Source organism: Mirounga leonina, unplaced genomic scaffold (assembly GCF_011800145.1).
Source record: "Mirounga leonina isolate KUSES-001 unplaced genomic scaffold, KU_Mleo_1.0 Mir_115, whole genome shotgun sequence".
In the NCBI taxonomy this organism is placed as follows: domain Eukaryota; kingdom Metazoa; phylum Chordata; class Mammalia; order Carnivora; family Phocidae; genus Mirounga; species Mirounga leonina.
This window is the reverse complement of record NW_023270268.1, coordinates 86,994,585-87,013,885: the sequence shown is the minus strand read 5'-3', so window position 1 is coordinate 87,013,885 and position 19,301 is coordinate 86,994,585. Positions and strand designations below refer to the sequence as shown.

Genomic DNA, 19,301 nt, shown 5'->3' with positions numbered 1-19,301 from the left:
AGCCCCACGATGGATTCCATGCTGGGAATAGAGCCTACTTAAAAGAATCACAGTGAGCTTTAGTCCAAGTTCTGGGTCTCAGTTTCCCTAAGTGTAAACCGTTAAACAGGTAAAACAATGTTGGCCCACTGTGTGTGACTAGGGGTGCTATTAGGAAAGGCACAAGACACAAATAATCCCACTATTTCGTGCTTGCTCATGATGAGAGCAAAATGCTAAAATAACATATTAACTTGGGAAGTATATTCCTTTAGCTTAGGGATGGTGGGGTCACTTGATCAAAACTTTTAAGAGTGGTGGTTGTGAGCTGGGGTAATTGGAGTGACCCCATTCTCTGGGTCAGAGGGCAACAGGCAGGGTTTAGGAAGGTCCCAGACAGAGAAAGCCAAAACTGCAGCAGGTCAAACTCACTCAGAGCAACTTCCAGACACCAGGGAGCATTTGCATATGGGTGGGTTCTCAGGTCAGTGTTCTTAGAGTCATGAACACTCCCCCTAAGAAAAACAGGGTTCCCCCATCCAATTCCGCCCCACCCCACCAGAGGCACTGAGCAACAGAGGCCTATAACCAATTATGTCACAGTTTCCAAATCAAGACCAAACTCAAAGTTATGGCTCAACGACCAAAAAATGAAACCAGTACTTTAAGTGCTCAATTTAATTCAGAATGGAAAACTGTCTGATGTGTTATTCTATAACATCAAAAAACTAATACCACCCAAACCTATACATGACCAAGATCTTATTTTTGGCATTCTCATGGTCTTCCTAGGACTTTCCTTTGCTTTTTAAGTTTCATTATTTCTTTCACAAGCCAAGTGTCATGCCCTTAAGGATCAGTTCTGATGTTCAAAGGCACGTACAGGGTCCTCATCACAAGGCTGCTCTTGCACATTTCCCTTCTAAGTAGAGAGAGAAAGGCAATGAGGTGAGATCCAATGCTTAGAATAGTCCATTTTTCAGAATCACTGGTGAATTGTTGCTGAAGACCTTTGCAGAAACAAGATCTGGGCAGTGAGCAAGGGCAGTAAGAAAACTCCATTCCCAGGGGCACCTGGGTGGCTCAGTCGTTGAGCGTCTGCCTTCGGCTCGGGTCATGATCCCGGGGTCCTGGGATCGAGCCCCACATCGGGCTCCCTACTCTGCAGGAAGCCTACTTCTCACTCTCCCACTCCCCCTGCTTGTGTTCTCTCTCTCTCTGTCAAATAAAATCTTTAAAAAAAAAAAGAAAAAGAAAACTCCATTCCCAGAGCTAAGCTCAGAGCATGGAACAAGGCAGGTTCTCAACATGGTTTCCCAATATTCTCTCCCTTGTCTTTCAAGATCTCATAAAAGTCTGGATGGTAAAGGTAGAAACATGAATGATTCATATCCTCATTCCTCAATCCCAGCAAGTTTCTGAGAAGTGGAAAATTCTAGGGGTAACAAACATTTAGAAATTAATTCAAGCAACTCTAGCTCTGTAATCAAGCACAACACTTGGCATGTGAACAATGCTCAGTGAGCTCTTACTGAATGAGAGGAAATCAGCAACCTACCTAAAACAAAATGACCTGCAATCAGAGATCACGGTTTCCGTATCTGTAGCCGCACTAACATCGGATACTTGCTACGCTCTGGTTTTCCCAAAGAACTTTCTCTAATCGCAAGCTGCAAGAAGCTGGCTGACCCCAGAGATAAGCAGTCTAGCGTACCTGGTTCATGTGGCTAGTCTGAAAGATGCATTGTTTCATTGCAGGGCTGGGCCCTAACTGTTGGTACCTTTTTGTCTCTCAAGTGAACTTGGGCAATGTCTGGATACAGGTGGAATTCTTAGGGAATTCTTGATCATGGGGTGCCTGTTGAGAACTTCTGAAACCAACCTGTTTTGATGCCATGAATGTCTCTGATACTTATCTCTGTGGAAGAAAATGTTTCTCCAAGAAGGGGTGGGATGGGGAGACCAGGTCATGACACTTACTCAACATCCCTGATGGAGTGGCAGCTGTGCAAGGAGCTTTTTGGACATTGTTCTTTTTCTTTCTTTCTCAAATATTTTATTTATTTATTTATTTATTTATTTATTTATTTATTTGAGAGAGAGAAAGAGTGAAGGGGAAGGGCGGAGGGAGAGAGAGAAAATCTCAAGAAGACTGTGCCGAGCACGGAGCCCAACACAGGGCTTGATCCCATGTCCCTGAGACCATGACCCGAGCCAAAACCAAGAGTCGAACACTCAACCGACTGAGCCACCCAGGCACTGCCAGACATTGTTCTATTTGATGCTCACAACAACTCTCTGGCGTATTTGACAGATAAAAAGATCTGCCAGAAATTGAGGGTTACCAGAAAGGAGGTGGGTGGGGGATGGGTGAAATGGGGGATGGGTGAAATAGGTGATGGTATTAAGGAGGGCACTTGTCATGAGCACTGGGTGTTGTATGGAACTGCTGAATTACTACACTGTACACCTGAAATGAATATTACACTCTATGTTAACTAACTGGAATTTAAATCAAAACTTAAAAGAATATATGTCAGGGAGGTAGTAAGTCGAGTCCAAGGTCACAGAGGTAGAAAGGGGCAGTGCCAGGTTTAGAATCCAGATTTGAACATGCACTGGTAAATGGTCTCTGTGGAAGTGTTTTTAGTAATTAGGGGTATAGCATTCCTTACAATCATAATTACTGAAGAATCCTGTAATAAATTCTGTTCTTAGAGCCTCCATATCCTGAGCATTCTACAATGGAACATGACACTCTCAACTTTTGCTGTCAACTGCATAATTCGGATTTATATAATAGCAGATAAGGGGAACTGCAATGTGGATATTCCTTTGGGGAAAAGAGCCCCTTTCTCTAGAAAATACATATATTTTGTATTTTTATATTTGCCATTAGCACTTGGGTAACCATCAATAAACTGAGCAGAGATTGATATACATGCAAAAACTTGAAGAATTTTCTAGGCTCTCCCACCTGAGGCACACAGTAGTAGCAATCCTGCCAAGAGGCCCCTTTATTAGAACATTAAATATGTCAAATCTTGGTTCATTCAAAAGGTACTTTGCGAGGCCTTTGTTATGGAGTTGCATTCAAGATGATCCTCTAACAACCCATTTATGAAATATGCAAATTTCGATGCAGTGGCAGAAGGTACAACTGTGACCACAGACCCGGGAACAGCCACTGGGATACTTACCCTGAGTGTGAAAATTAAATTTCTGAAGAAAAACAGGATAAATATGGTGAGAAGAACTTTTATAAACATAGCTGGATAACTACTGCCAAAGGAGGTGTTTCATTTGGCAAGAATCAAGAAGTCTAAAACCAGGCCTTAATGTCAGAGGCGCTTGTTAACTGGAGAGGTGTCACAGAGCCTCGTGAAGCCTTCTGGAAGCCATCAGCCCAGACCCAGAGCGTATGCTTGGAGGCTGGCTCTGGCCTCTGCCGATGATGCCATTACTGTCGCTCCCCATTTTTTTATGTTTGGGAGGGAACTCCAGATGCCCCTTCACCTCTGCCTGCCTACCACATATTAAAGGATTTATGTATCTATACAAAAATCTATATTAAAAAGAAAAAATATATATATAAAGTAAAAACTGGCCAAAGAGCCTATTAGAGGAAGTAAAATATTTGAGACCTTACTTAGATGTACTTTTAGGATCTTGCAGTCACAAGACTCTGTTCAAAAGGGCTGTACAGGGCGCCTGGGTGGCTCAGTTGGTTAAGCGACTGCCTTCGGCTCAGGTCATGATCCTGGAGTCCTGGGATCGAGTCCCGCATGGGGCTCCATGCTCTGCAGGGAGTCTGCTCCTCCCTCTGACCCTCCCCCCTCTCATGTGCTCTCTCTCTCATTCTCTCGCTCTCAAATAAATAAATAAATAAAATCTTTTAAAAAGGGCTGTTCAAAAGTCAAAAGTTCAAAATTCCATATCCTATTTAAGTTTTCCCAATATGTGAAACCCAAGAAGTAGGCCAACCATTAGCAAGTTATTCCCTGTACCCCAGTGCAGTCATTGGAAGTACAGAGAGTGCTGAAAACTTCAGGGCTGAGACAGATTTCAACAGTTTACCACAATGGAGTAACTCAAATCCCAGGAAATGCACTATTTAGATATGGTAACCAACAAAGAACAAAGTTTGAGCAATAATCTTTTATTATATTAAGAACAACTAAACAGAACATGTCCTACTTCTCATGTTTCAGTGATAGGGGGACTCCGAAGGGTCAACACTTCATGAGACTCAGAAGAACAGAAACCCTCACAATGGCTCCCAAAAGCTCCCTTTGCACACACAGGGACAGTCTGTGGACAGAACCATTGTCTAGGTTCTGTTGCCTCTAGAAACCAGAGGGAAACACAATAGCCCTGAAACATTCCCATGACAATGTGCCCCAAAAGTAGTAACAAAAGCTGTTCAACAGCTTCTGGACCTTAGTCTGATTGCTCCACTACTAACTTTTATGCCACATTACATGTCACAAACCTGGACTCTCTCACATTCCCCCTCAGTCCTCTCTGGGGGCGGGGGGAGGGCAATGGGACAAGAGACTATAAGCGTCTGGGATAGACAAAGAGACCAGAGAGAAGTGGAAGGAGCTTTTCCAGGACGTCCCCACCACCAAACCTGGCTCTGGCTCTGCCAGAGCCCCCGCCTGAAGACAGACCACGAGCACATGGCCCTTTGTGGGCCAGGTTGCAAGGAGAGGGGCAGGAAGGACCGTGAGAGAGTGCTGAGGTCAGCTGCTCCTGAGGCTCTGAGTCAGCACCTTCCAGACCAGAGTGGCTGTCGGGAAACAGACTTCTCTCCCACAAAACCCCAAATATAACAGCAATCCAAGAGCTTGAAACCCATGGGCACGGTTCCGGAGCGGGAGCCCCAAGCTGACCACACGTGCCAAGGAACCGGGCGCTGGAACCCATCACCCACCCAGGCACTGCTGCCCCCTGAGCTGGCTGTAGTGGAGAGACTAGGAAGGAGGAGCGAGGTGCTACATCGATACGCAGGAACAAGTCCTCCCTGGAGCCAGGCTCGGTTTAAAGTCCTTACTAAATAAGCAAACACAACAATGACGTCATTCCAGAAATTGTTTTCCCCACGAAGACTTGGATAGCTTCACGTTTCAACTAGCTGTTGCTTTCAAGTGAAGGGGTGGGGAGGGTAATTGGCTTTTAGCAGTGTTTTTTTCTTCTTCCAAACATATTAGCAAATAGTGTCATGAAACTGTTCCTCCCTTCCCCTCAGGAGCCAGAAAACAATCCTCTGATACATCTTCATCCAGAAGACTGCTTGTGCCATACTGTGTCCATATTGCCTGGGAGCAGGGGCTTCTAAGTCCGCTGACGTGTGCAGACGTGTTCCAATCAATGAGGTATTAAAGTCATTCAACTTTAAGGGCTGCTTAGGATATAATATTACCTGATAAAACCAAGACACAAAATCGTACACACACACACACACACACACACACACACACACACTAACTTAGAAAAAAAAGTTTGGAAGGAAAGATAGTAACCTCTTAAAGTATGACTGACGGAATTATACACAATTAAACAATTTATTTCATTTCGTTCTACTCTTCTAAAACAGAATAATCCTCCAGCTATCTGACCGAGCACAGTTTTGGAAGGGAGATATGTGAACCAGTGTGGGAGGAAGGAGTTCCTCCAGATGGACCAGATGGTCCAAATTAATCCTGGTCACCAAGAAGGAGGCAGACAGCAAGGACTGACCACATATCTCTCAATGGAATAATGTTTCAAATTTTCTTTAATGAATGTGTATGGCTTTTCAAATGGGGAAAAAAAAAGACATCCCACCCCAGCCATCCTGAGATGTTAGTGACTTGAAGTACCGTGTATGTGGAAGTCTCCAGGGCTTCAGTAATCTTCCTTCTCTCTACCCAGGGACATGTGAGAGTCTCTCAATACTGCAGGATTGTATGGAGTGAAGGGAGAGAAACAGCAGCCAGGGAGAATTCTGAAATGCAAGATTAACTCAAAACTGTGAGTTCTGGTGGCTGAACAAAAAAGCTATGTATTCTCTCAATTACAGAATATTCCTGCCTCCAAAATGACAAGTTTTCCCTACTGAGACCACTCACACCTCATCTACCACCTGCCCTGCACCGCCAGGCTCTTTGCTGTATTCAGAGAAACCTAACATCTGAGGGAGGGAGAGGAAGCATCTACCACGCACTGGGCCCTATCTCCTACCAAGCACGATGCCAGGTCCTTCGTCTATGTCTTCTTCAATTTTCAAAATAATGCAGAAACGAAGGGTGGCGAGCCATTTTGAGACAGGAAAACCAAACGTACGAGAGAGAACCCAGGCAGTAGGCTGATGAATTATGGGGATGGAATCTGCACACGTCAGCGGACTTAGAAGCCCCTGCTCCCAGGCAATATGGACACAATATGGCACAAGCAGTCTTCTGGATGAAGATGTATCAGAGGATTGTTTCTGGCTCCTGAGGGGAAGGGAGGAACAGTTTCATGACACTATTTGCTAATATGTTTGGAAGAAGAAAAAAACACTGCTAAAAGCCAGTTACAGACACTGCCAGCCTCCTTGGAGCTTTTTAGTGCTGGTGAAGGGACTGGGAAGTCCACCCCCCACCCCCCTGCTGGAACTTCTGAGGCACAGCCTGGTGGTTTACAGTGGCAGCCCCTCCTGCACTGATCAGAGGTGGTGGCATTGACTTAGAAAGGACCCAGTGCTTGGCAAGTCCTCCTTCTGTGCCAGGCTGTGCCCTAGGTACTGTATACACATGCTCTATTTTTCACAAGAGCTCTAAGCCCAAAGTGACACAAGCATCAGGTGGTGTTACTGGATTTAGACCCAGGACTGCCTGATCCTAAGTACTTTTTCTGCTAACTCAGATAGAACCATCCAGTGAGTCCCAGTCTATCATCTCTTTGCCAGAGGAAGAGCAGATCCCCTGATGCATGGTCAACATATCAAATCCTAATTCTGCACTCCGTGACATTCCTCTATGACATTCACATGCCCTGTACCTTCTGGGGCAGTCCCAGTTGTGAACATGCTGGTCCCACTGCTCCCGTGGGTGCACTCATACTTGTCTCACTGTGCGGTCTGCCCCAGGAAGCCTCACCCACAATGGGGCCACCCTCAGCACTTGCTCCTTCCAAAGAGGGATGGTCATTCCTCCCACAGTGACAGGTCATTTATATGCTCTGATTTGCCTCCCATGTTTCTGCTTTATCTTCCTTATAATACTCAAATTTCCTTTCAAATCAATACTTCCCAACTGGAAGACCGCTCTCAAGGGAGGAATCCCAGCAACAGCAGAATACGCAGCAGAAGAAACTACAGTCCTACCTAAAATGGTTCCACTTACTGTATTTGCAGGCAGCATTGGTGTCAGACGGAATGCCCCCTCTGAGACATGATTTTACAGTATCTCATTGGAATGCAACTCCCAGAATTGGAAGTGCCCAACTGTAATTTAACTGGAATCCATGGAAAGTCTTACGCATAGATTAGAAAACTTAAGTGCTCAAACAGGACACAACAAAAGCTTGGCTTGACTAGAGTTAACTTGAAAAATTAAGACACTTCAGCTTTTGGTAGTGAAGTTCCAGAACGACTCAACAGTATAATGTGATCATTTAACAGAAAAGAAAAGAGAAAGCGGGTATCTTGTTAGGATGTGCTAATGGAAGCAGAATGTCCAGATCACAGAAATGTTCAGCTGAACTCTGGGCTGGGCCCTCGCCCTCCAGAATGACAAATAACACGCTCAGTTCTGAGAAGCACCCTTAACAAACTGATGGAGTCCTCAGAGGAGGAGGAGACGTGGTGGCTAGTGTAGAAAGAGAACAGAGAAACTTAAAGAAATTTTCAGATGTTTGACAGGCTGTCACATGGAAGAGGGTGTCTAGAATATGAATCAGTGGGTGGCAATTACTGAGAAACAATTTTCTGTTCAATCAAAAGAAACTTCCAAACCATGTCTGTGGGAGGCAGAATGACCGCCCCCAAAGATGACCACAGGAGGCAATCAAGAAGAGACTAAACATCTACCTGAATGGAATGCTGTGCGAGGAAGTCCTGGATGACCCCCACACACCCCTGTGACTCTGGGAGTCCACAGACCCACGGCAGGTCCTTCTGCCGTTGTATTCAACACGCTGGTCCCCACCCCCAGGCCCGGTGGCCCGCAAGGGCTTGCCCTCGCCTTCTCCCCGGAGGACAGCGGTTAGTCAGTACAAGTCACCCTTTGGGTGGCGGATGCCCTAGTGGTGCCCGGGCCTGGCTCAGCGCTAACGTGCTTGCGGGGTGCCTACCTGAGCAGAGGACTCCTTTGTTCCTGGCACAGGAGAAGTTGTCACACTGGCAGAAAGCGCCGTAGATCTTCCCGAACTCGCTCTCGAAGCAGGAGCACTGGTTGCAGCTGCACTCCCCGCGCCCGCTGCACAGGGGCTTGCCCTCGGCTTCCCGGCACAGGTTCTGGTACCCGCTCTGACTCTCCCCTTCCTGGCACTCACACCTGGTGCCCAGGTGGCCGGGGTTGCACTCGCACAGGCCGCACACGTAAGTCCCGTTCCCGCTGCACCTGGCGCTGTCGGGCTCCAGCCCCGCGCTGCAGCTGCACTGGCAGCTGTAGGTGACCCCCACCTCCAGGCTGTCCCGGAAGCCCACGGGCCGCAGCGTGAACGTGTGCTCCGCGGGCCTGCCCGGGCAGCTCCGGGCCTCCGCCGACACTTCGAAGGACGCCTGGGCGGGAAGAAGAGAGGGGCCGTTGCGGCGTGGCCGGCCAGGGCCTCCTGGCCACCCCGGGGCCCGGCCCGGGGAACCGCCCCCACCGCACGCCCCGCCCCCCAGGCCCTGGACCGAGAGCTGCGGCTGAAGGCCGGAGGAGGAGGGGGCCCAGACGCGCGGGCGCGCTCTCGGCGGAGGCGGCGCACGCGCAGGTCCGCGGCACTCAGGCGCGCCGACATTCCACAGGCACGTGACCTCTTCCTCCTCACGGCCCCGACGGAACGAGGAGACGGGCTTCTGCAGAAAGGCAGCCGGACGCGCTCAAGGGCACGCGGTTCTAGCTCCCCTGCGGTTCACTTTTATCCGACCCGCTCCCCTCTCCATTTTCAAAGTCACTCATTCCGTGAATGCTTACTGGGCACCTCCTCTGAGCCGGGCGCTGAGCTACACGTGCCCCCGACGAGCACGGGGCTCCACACACCCTGGCAACTGCCGGCCCCTCTGCAGAAGGGCTTCCTCTCCTGCTGGCCAGGGGACGAGGGGCCCCGGGCCCCTTCCGGAGTGTCTGTCTCCCCACAGACACGCCTGAAGCCTCGCTCTGCCCCCGTGTCTCCCCGGACCGGCCCTCACGGCCGCAGCCACCTTCCCCAGTCACGGCCCGTGGTCGTAAACAAGCGTCATCACAGACCAAACGCGCCCGCACACGGACAGGCTTTTTCAACAAAGCCCGTGAAGAAGTGTCGCTAACTCCTGCGCTGCTCCCGGGTCGCCCGCTGGCAGACGGCAGGGCGGGAGAGACGCGTCAGCCGCCCGCACGGCTGCGAGGCGAGCGGAGGCCGGCGCGGCTCGGCGGCGTTCTCCCCGGAAGCGGAGCGCCGTCCCGCCACCTCCCGGCCTCCCACGGGACAGGAGCCGAGTGTGGCTGGTCAGCCAGGCTACGCCGGGCCGGCGCGTGGAGCTCCACAGCCAGGTAGCCGCCCGCCCTGACCAAAGGCCCCCCTGAGACGCGTCTCCCCGGACGGGGGGCGCTCCCGACGCGGACCCGGGCCTGCGCCCATTCCCCCCACTGACTCACTGCGGCGCGCCGAATGGCTTTATTTTTCAAGAGACTCCTCAGGCCGTTCTGAGGCTCAGAATGGGTTAGAAACCACCTGCCTTGGGCTAGAGATGACCGAAGCCTACAGACGGGAAGGGGGTGGGGTGCCTGACCGAAGCTACCCGTGGGGTTGTCAAGAATGCAGAGGTGAACATCCCTCCCTTTGGAGAGAAGCCATGACTTGCTCAAGGCCACCACTTCCCGGGGTTACAATGGTGTAGGACTTGTTCAATGAAAAGTCCTCGCCTCCCAGCCATCAAAAGGAATGAGATCTTGCCATTTGCAACGACGTGGATGGAACTGGAAGGTATTATGTTGAGCGAAATAAGTCAAAGAGAGAAAGACATGTATCATATGATCTCACTGAGATGAGGAATTCTTAATTGTAGGAAACAAACTGAGGGTTGCTGGAGTGGGGGGTGGGGTGGGAGGGATGGGGTGACTGGGTGATAGACACTGGGGAGGGTATGTGCTCTGGTAAGCGCTGTGAATTGTGCAAGGCTGTTGAATCTCAGATCTGTACCTCTGAAACAAATAATGCAATATATGTTAAGAAAAAAAAAAGAAGAAGAAGAAGAAGAAGGTAGCGGGAGGGGAAGAATGAAGCAGGGGAAATCGGAGGGGTAGACGAACCATGGGAGACGATGGACTCTGAAAAACAAACAGGGTTCTAGAGGGGAGGGGGGTGGGAGGATGGGTTAGCCTGGTGGTGGGTATTGAGGAGGGCACATTCTGCATGGAGCACTGGGTGTTGTGCACAAACAATCATGGAACACTACATCTAACACTAATGATGTAATGTAGGGGATTAACATAAGAATAAAAAAAAAAAGAAAGAAAGAAAAGTCCTTGCCTCCCAAAGGCATCTGGGGCTCAGAAACGGAATAAGTGGCAAAGAAACAGCCAAGAGCCAAAGGGATTTAGTTACTGAAAGACTGAGGAGTGTCCATCTGGGAGCATAACCTGCCCCCAGGGAAACTTGCCTGCATCAAGGGACAAAGTAACAAGAGAAGTCAATCTCCCGAGTCTTCCCAATGTGTCTGTGTTTGCTGGGGAGTAAGTGGAGAAGCCAGGGGAGTCCCCGGATCAGTGGGAGCAGCCAGTGACCCAGGATTTAGAAAGGCTCATACACTGGCTGGCTGGCCGGGGGAATGAGGAAGACTGGCCTTTAGGCAGTTCTGGTGGCTTTCCTCAGCCAAAGCTTTGGTGTAACCCAGGTCCTCGCTGTCAGGCCCATGCAGCCTGGCATGTGGCCAGCCATCTGATAAGCAGAGAGCAGCTCTAACTCAGCCACTGGTCTCCCAGGTCCTGCTGGGCACAGGAATGCTATAAAAAGCACTTCAGGAACAACAAGTAAATCTGTTCTGCTACCTTCCTTTCAGAGTCCATTTCCCTGGGGGATCAGGAAAGAATCCAGAGTCTGTCAGGCCCCTGGAAAGAGACTTTTTCCTGATTACTGTGGACTTCAACTGATACTCAAGGCTCCCCAGTTCCTGGAAACTTTCCATCTCCCACTCCGAGATTCCAGAGGAAGGTCATGGACATAGCAGCCCTCCCTCCCATCTAGTCTTGTTATTTGAGCCTCACTGGGATGCTCCTGGTTTCCCCGCAGGGCTGTTGGCCTGATCCATGCTTTCAAAAGGGCTGCCCAGCCCCCACCCCAAACCCACCAAACCCGGGGCTGTACAGATGCCAAGTCCACCAGGAGCTCATTGAAACAAAGTGCTGGGCATGGGCACAGGCTACAGGGCCCCAAAGCAGGGGACAAGAGAGGGGGACGCTGTGGGAAGCCCGTGATGGGACTCACTAAGTCCTTTGTACTGGGCGTTAGTGCTTGCTGCACGGCTGGCCACTTGCATACTGATTTGTCAAAGTCAGTTCATGAGAAAACCAACGCCCAGTGGCCGGGCCCACTCAGTCAGCACTGGCTGGTGTTGGGACCAGAGGAGGAAAATTAGGGAAACACTGAAATCACTGGAGAAGAGAACCTCATTGGATTTGACACTTAGAAGGTTTTATTCAAGGAGTATTTCTTTTGTCCTTCACCCCCTGCCACCTCTCCTGCTTCCTGCCTGGAGAGATCTCTTAACCCAGAGAACACAGAAGAGTCACAAAACCATGGCCTCTGGTTGGAAGTGACCATAAAGCCTCTGCCTGCCCCCCTCTCCCCCTACTGCTCCTGCAGGAAGCTTTAGTTACAAGGGGGTGAGACTCACCTGGCTGCCACTTGAACCCAGCTGTCCCAAGGCTGCACCCACCTACCCCCACCCCCGCCATGGGCCATGTCCTCATCTACAGGACAGACCCAGAGATACCCGATGACAGTTACACCCTGACTGTTCTTCCTAATCCCTCTTCCCTAGGTAAGTCCCTGAGCCCTTCTGCCTACCTCCTGCCATTCCCTGAATTGTCCACAGACATCCCAAGTCATGGCACTGAAGAAAAACACCCACCTGCCAAATAACAGCCAGATACCTTAGCTTGGCACCTATGTCCTACCCATATGGCCCACGCCTGCCTCAAGCCCCAACCCACTCTCCTCAGCTACTTCCCACCTGCAAAAGGGCAAAGCTTGTTCACACGCTCAGACTCACCTACTGCTCTGCACATGCTATGCCCACTGATGGGACCTCCCCATCCTCCCTCTCCATGCCTGGAAAACCTCTACTCATGCTCCTCAGCTCAAACAGCACCCCTCTGTGAGGCAGGTCCTTTGTCCTTGGGGCTGCTGGGACACCATGCCCAACTTTTATAGCTGTACCCCTCACCCTCTATGGGGCTGACTCATCGCATGCGTATTTCCTCTGCCAGATTTGTCCTTGAGACCAGTGTTAGGGGGGAAGAGCCCACATACTCAGGAGCAGGCCTGGCTGCTGAAGCCCAACTGTGAGCCCTCTAGAGAAAGCTCAGTCTGGGACAAGGGACAGAAGTTTGCCTTCCCGGCCCCAGCTGGGAAAGCATAAGTGCATCTCCCCTTCAGCAAAAAGGGGGCTGAGTGAGAGCCCCCCTCATTCCCCTGCCAGGGCTGGCTCCGTGGGCCTGGGCCTTTGTAGTCCCAGGGCCCCACATTCAGAAGGGCCCAGTGCTCAGTTTAATCCTCTGCTGTTGTCATCTTCAAATTCTGTATTTTTGAACAAGGACCCCAGGGATATTTTGATTTTCCACTGGGTCCTGCAAATTATGCAGCTGATTCTGCCCCCGTGCTTCCAGGGCCCTCCAAGAGCTTGCCTCTCGTGGCTGGCATGGCCCTGGCGGGCAGCAGCTTATCCACTGTGACAAGTGGTTGCTGCCCTGTGCCAGTCTATTTCCATCCAAGAAAACGAGAACTCCACCCCCTGTGCAGTAGAGCCAGGGGCCATGGGACAGCAAGACAACAGTGGAACAACGAGCCACCACGGGAGGCTTCCCTCTGAGCTGAAGGGAGGCCGCTGGCCCACCCGTACAGAAGAGCTGTCCAGGGCGATCAGTGTGGACGAAGCACCTTTCTTCTGTTTCTATTTCAGCTTCTCTATTAAATCATCCCAACACATCAGAGATTTTTTGTTTTTGTGAAAAAATGCCATTTAAAATCTTTCGGGGGGGAGGGGTGCACCTGGGTGGCTCAGTCAGTTAAGCATCTGCCTTCAGCTTAGGTCATGATCTCGGAGTCCTGGGATCGATTCCCATGTCAGGCTCCCTGCTCCGCAGCAAGTCTGCTTCTCCCTTTCCTTCTGTGATCTCTCTCACTCCCTCTCAAATAAATAAATAAAATCTTAAAAAAAATTTTTTTTGTTTAAATAATAAAATCTTTTTTTGTCTTCTGGACAATGTCCCTACTTTCCTGAGCTATTCTAGCAAAAACAAAAATCTGTACACAGGGGTGTCTGTACATAGGTGATAATGATGCCACCTGGGCTTCCTAGAAAGCTTTACTTCCCAAGTGCATGAGGTAGAACAGACTCTGGCATCAGTAGTTTCAGATTGGACTCCAGGTGCTTGTGGCTCAACAGCAGCAGGACTTCCAGCAAGTTTCTCAGGTCCCCCTGGGAGCCCCAGTCTTTCTCACCTCAAGTGGGGAAGTAACATCTACCTTACAGGTGCTGCAGGAAGCAGAGGAAGTCCCTCCTGCATGCAGTACAGCCCATCATAAATCCCCATGAAATGGTACACGGGTTATTCCCTCCATGATAAGGACGACTAGTCAAGTGACCGAGGTCTGAGTTGCAAGTCCACCACTTAGTTGGGGATCTTGGGCAGGTTGTGACACTCCCAAATCTCAGGATGCCCAGCAGCAATGAGTGCAGCATCCCATTCCCCACCTGAGCCACGGGGTGTGCACACTGAATGAGGTAAGGCGCATAAAGGCACTCAATAAACTACGTTCCCTGGGGGAGGGGGGGGGGCCTTCTTTGATATCATACTTTGCTCCAAAACGAACCCTGTGAAACAGACATGAGAGAACAGAATCATAGGCAGCAAGAGGCCAGGGAAAGGTGGTCTAGGGTACCAGCAACACAGCCAGAAAGCCCTGGCTCCACTTTTCTCACCTGTCAACATGAATAACACTACCTTGCTCGTAGGGAAGTGGTGAGGAACACAGAGCTAACTCACTATCTTTCCTAAGGCTAACTGCACCTGCCTCTTGGGTCTGTGAGGAACCCCAATATTCTTAAAAGGATTTTCTCAATTTTGCTTAAGGCAGCATCAATTGCCTGAGTTTCTTGCATCCAAAAAGAAATCCAACTTTATGTCATTATTATCAACAAACACCAGTTCCTTTGACCTTCCTGGTTTCCAGACAATTCATCATGACACTTGCTTGTCTCCTGTGCTTTGAAAAAAAAAAAAAAATAGGAGAGAGAACTGAACACAGAACTCCAGATGCAGCGTGACCCACACAAAGAAGAGTGGGACCATTCTCTCTGGGGTTTCAAAACACTTCTGTTAATGCAACCTCAGTTGGCTTCTTTTCTTTTTTTAAGCAACACTGTTTATTCACATTAAGCCTTTTGAGTATCAGTATCTGCCAGATCCTTTTCTTAAAAACCACTATCAAACCAAATTTCCTCTACCCTGTAAATATTCTGAGCTAAATGCGGGATATCAGTCCTGTGATTTCAACCCAGCTGAATTTTGAAAGTTATTTTATATCTTGGTTTTCCTGTATTATGAGATAAACTGTGTTCTCCAGTTCTGTGACCTTCTCACATTTGATAAGCAGGTCTTCTGTGAGTTCAACTGCAGCCAGTAGTGAACATGGACAGATGAGAAACATTTGGAACCTCACTCAAGTCTTCCTCCAGCTGACATTATTAACACTTTTAAGAAGCAAGTTTACTTAGCTACGAATCAGCCTAACTGTGCTATCATCGACTCCCACTATTTATCTTACTCATGAGGATGCCATTAGACATTGTCAAGAACCTTCCTGAAACCCAGGCATCTCGTGTACACTGGATCCTCTTTCTCACCTCTGTCCCACTGCACCTATTTCTTCAGGTAAAGAGCTCCTCTTTTGGGTGCTTTTTATGCTTTTCGCTTTCCTGACACACTGCACCAGACATTCCACCCACAGATCTATGGAATTCACTTGTGTGTCCCTTTCTCTGGTGATCTCTGCCTCCTTCCATTTTTTCATAACTGTCTCTTTCAACCCTGTGACCACTGGGCTTTTGTGGTTTTCAAAAAATCATCTGGACTGATGAATCATTACAACAGATCCAGATAACATAAACATATTGCAAAATCTGACGAGTATTAAATATAAAATTTTATCAGAAGTGCCTCTTTAAGGAGATGAAGCTTTCCCCACCCAAAGAGTTCATGTATACATAAAATATTACTTATTGCTAAATAAGACAGGGATTGATTCTATTCCTATTTTGTATTTGTCTAGATTAAAGCACACCCTCCAAAAAACCTGATTCATATAATTAGGAAGATGGGAATAGAAGGATTTTTGTTACGGCAATGTCACCTTACCCTAGGGGCGCCTTCTGAGTTAAATGCCACAAATAATCATTTTTCACTTTTAATGATGTATCATCTGACAACTTGATTAGGCCCTCCTTCCCTTTTTTTAAACAAAAGCAACTTGGAAGAAACAGGTCTCAGATGAAGATTTATTACTTAGTCATTAGAGTCCCTCACCTTCTCTACATTGATACCATATTTTGAATTGTCCCTTTGTCAGGGCAAGGCGCCACTGTAAGATTTAGAACGGGGGGGGGGGGGGGGATGTACGCCTGTGTGTTGCAAATGGGTGAAGGGCAGCCGTGACAGGGAAGGAGGGAGAGGATCGAGCATGGCACGTGGGAAAGCCCCAAAAGGCCATGCTGAGGGACAACCGGCCATGCAGCTCTACCTACGTCTCTCTGAGCGGTTTCCCTAGAGTCCAGGGTACAAGTCTGCTGATACCCACTTGGCCTTCATTAGTGTCTAATGCCCCAAAGGTACGGTCATCTATTTTCAAGGTCCCTATAAATTTTTTGGCTTCAGTCAGATTCTTTCATGTGTGGAAGGGAACTTTCTCTCACTGCCTTTCTATATTCTGAGCAGTGGAACGGTCAACGCAACAGGGAAAGGATCCGTGGCCTGTGTCTAGCAGCAGGAAGCTCTGGAAGACGTGTGCACAGCTCTCCATCCCCGCTCTGCCTGCCTCTGTGCCCGTGTGTCTTCTGTTTCCATCACCCATGTAAGGCCCTGGCTTGGCACACCAGCACACACACCTTTACGTACAATGTTTCTTCCCCATCGTTATTTATAGCCACTTAATCCACACAAAGCTTCAGTGCCCTCCACTGCTGTGGAGTTACCCACCCCATCAGAGCAAATCAGAAGTGGATGGCTTTCTTCATCTTTTGCAGAAGGGAAAAGCGAGGGTCAGATTATCCAAGGCACAGAGCAAGCTGTCGAAGACTAGGAATGAAGGCCAGTTTTCTTAGATTCCTACCATACTCTCCCACCTAATTTCATGCCTGTCAAATGAAGAAAATAATGTTTTAAAACGCCAAGGGCACAATGTCAACTTGAGGAAGCCTCACGTGGCAATGCACTGAGTGCTGTCTCCTGACTGAAGCTTTCTACCAAGTCCATCTGGCACCCCAAAGACACAGTACAGAGCAGGCGTCCCCCCATGATATGGAGCTGGAGGACAGAATATAAACCCCTAAAACCCAGAAGCCAAAGAATGATGACCAACGCTAACAGGTATAATTGGGGATGAGAACTTACCGTGTCCCCAATCTTCAGGCCTTCACACTTCCTCTGGCCAGGGTAGGACACACCATCCTGGCAGGTAGCAGTGAAGAAGAGATTAAGATCCTCAGGCTGATCCCAGACGGACACCTCCACTTTAGACCGGATGCTCTGAGCAGAGAGAGAAGACGAAGCCAGAACCGTTTAGTACGGGTTGCAGCGGAGATGTTCACCGTCAGTGAGGTTGACAAGGGTCCACCTGCCATATGGTAACTATCTGCTTCCAGGGGGTGACGCTCTGTCCCTGCTCGCCATTCCAGTGTCACCTCTCATCCCACTCAGCTTTGGACATGCAGTTCCTCAAATTTTGCCACGTGCCCCCTTACATGGGCCCGGGACAGTGTTCCCTTAGTCAATGGCTCTTCTCTCTTCTCTTCCCCTGGCCAGCATCTTGTCAACCTTCAAAACCAGTTCAGCAAAACCATTTCTCCTGGAATGCACCCTGCCAATCCTCACACTCACACCCACCCTCCATCAGATGAGGACCACATTCGCTGAGTTTTGAACCACATTCTGAAAGAATAATATCTTACATGGGAATTATGTTCTCAAGATGGTGAATGAAATAAAAATCAAGCCAAAGTTACCCATCAGAATAGAAAAAATAAAAGACCAAAAATATCAAGTGTTGGAAAGGATGGGTGGAGCAACTGGGGCCCTCATCCTGCTGTGTGAATTGGTACAAGCTTTGACAAAACCATTAGGCAACATCTACTAATGCCTGGACCAACCTTGGACCTAGTAATTCACTGTAGGATTATACCCAACAGAGATGCATACTGACCAGAGACATGTATGAGAACGTTTACAGCAACACTGTCCACAGTAGCTAGAAACCAAAACCACCCAAATGCCTGTCAACGGTAGAGCAGACTTTTAACAAAACAATTACGGTGTGTTCACATAGAATACCATACGGTAACAATTAATGAAATATGACATTCCATGACATAGATGAATCTTATGACACTGCCTGAAAGAAGCCAGACACAAATAGCATACATACTGTATGATTCTATTCATATGAAATTTAAAAGGAGGCAAAATTAATGGTTACCCTTGGAGGGATAAACAATGGAAGAGGGCACAATAGGTGGTTCTGGGTGTTAGTAATATTGTTTTTGGATCTGGGTGCTGGATACTATTTAGTTTGTGAGGAGTTTGTGCAAATTTCGCAGAAGCACGCCTGGAAGTTGAAAAACTTGCCACTAAAAATCTCTGAGGAGGACGTACTTTGGTGGCTCAGGCCCAATGAACTGGCTTGTGTCTAGGGGCCACATCTTACAAAAAATAAATGTTTATACACTAAGTACATTCAGTATGGCAGGATGTACACACCCTAAGAGACACACGGATACATGGACCCCAAGATCAACGGATGACCCTTGAGGCCCGCACCCTCCTTTCTCAGGTGTACTTCAGGGAACATGAACAGATGGCTGGCAGGACTGCCTCTTGCTCTTCTGGGGTTCTTTTCTTTGTTTTTGTTTTGTTTTGTTTTTTCCCTTTTTTGCTGAGCCTGTAGTGCTAAACTTGAATAAGTTAAATATGCAGTTTTCCTAACAAATTAATAGCTTGTTGAAAATACTCCCTGCAAAAAATAGTCTCCCCCTTTGCAACAAATTGTCCAAGTGCTTCTGCAACTCTAAAAATACTCTCTCTCTTAAATCCACTTCCTCGTGTCAGCCTCACTGGCAGAGAGTTGTGTGAGCATCTTTCAACATACACAGCACTCTCCTGCTGAACACAGTTCTTTACCGAGCTCCTTTCCCCACTGAGCTGTGAGTTCCCAGAGCCCTATCATATTTCTCCCTAGGATTGAAAACAAACCTCTGTTGAATGAATGGATGGATGTTTTAATGGCAGCTATGCTCAGGGGTTCAGACCTAGTGGAAGAAACTTAAAATTATTTTTGAAAGACAGGTCATCATTTTTTTTTACTCCTTATATTGTGCCTTTTATTCCTGTGACTTATTCATTCCATAACTAAAAGCTGTATCTCTCTCGGGCGCCTGGGTGGCTCAGTCGTTAAGCGTCTGCCTTCGGCTCAGGTCATGATCCCAGGGTCCTGGGATCGAGTCCCACATCGGGCTCCCTGCTCGGCAGGAAGCCTGCTTCTCGGCTCTCCCACTCCCCCTGCTTGTGTTCCTGCTCTCGCTATCTCTCTCTCTGTCAAATAAATAAATAAAATCTTAAAAAAAAAATAAAAATAAAAAAAAATAAAAGCTGTATCTCTCTCTCCCTTTCACCCTTTTT

The 19,301-nt window shown here is 48.5% G+C and overlaps 1 protein-coding gene across 3 annotated transcripts in view; it reads right to left on the bottom strand.

Moving 5' to 3' along the window:
* The window catches only part of ITGB5 (integrin subunit beta 5), a 114,678-nt gene that overhangs the window by 23,030 nt on the left and 72,347 nt on the right, over positions 1 to 19,301 (bottom strand). For all 3 annotated transcript variants that reach the window (XR_004678241.1, XM_034999987.1, XM_034999988.1), the window contains exons 9-10: positions 17,022 to 17,156; positions 8,299 to 8,728 (exon numbers count right to left, since the gene is read on the bottom strand). Coding sequence is in view for 2 of the 3 variants with exons in the window: in XM_034999987.1 (XP_034855878.1) it covers positions 8,299 to 8,728; positions 17,022 to 17,156 (565 nt within the window). In the remaining variant the exon portion in view is untranslated. The remainder of the gene's footprint in view (positions 1 to 8,298; positions 8,729 to 17,021; positions 17,157 to 19,301) is intronic.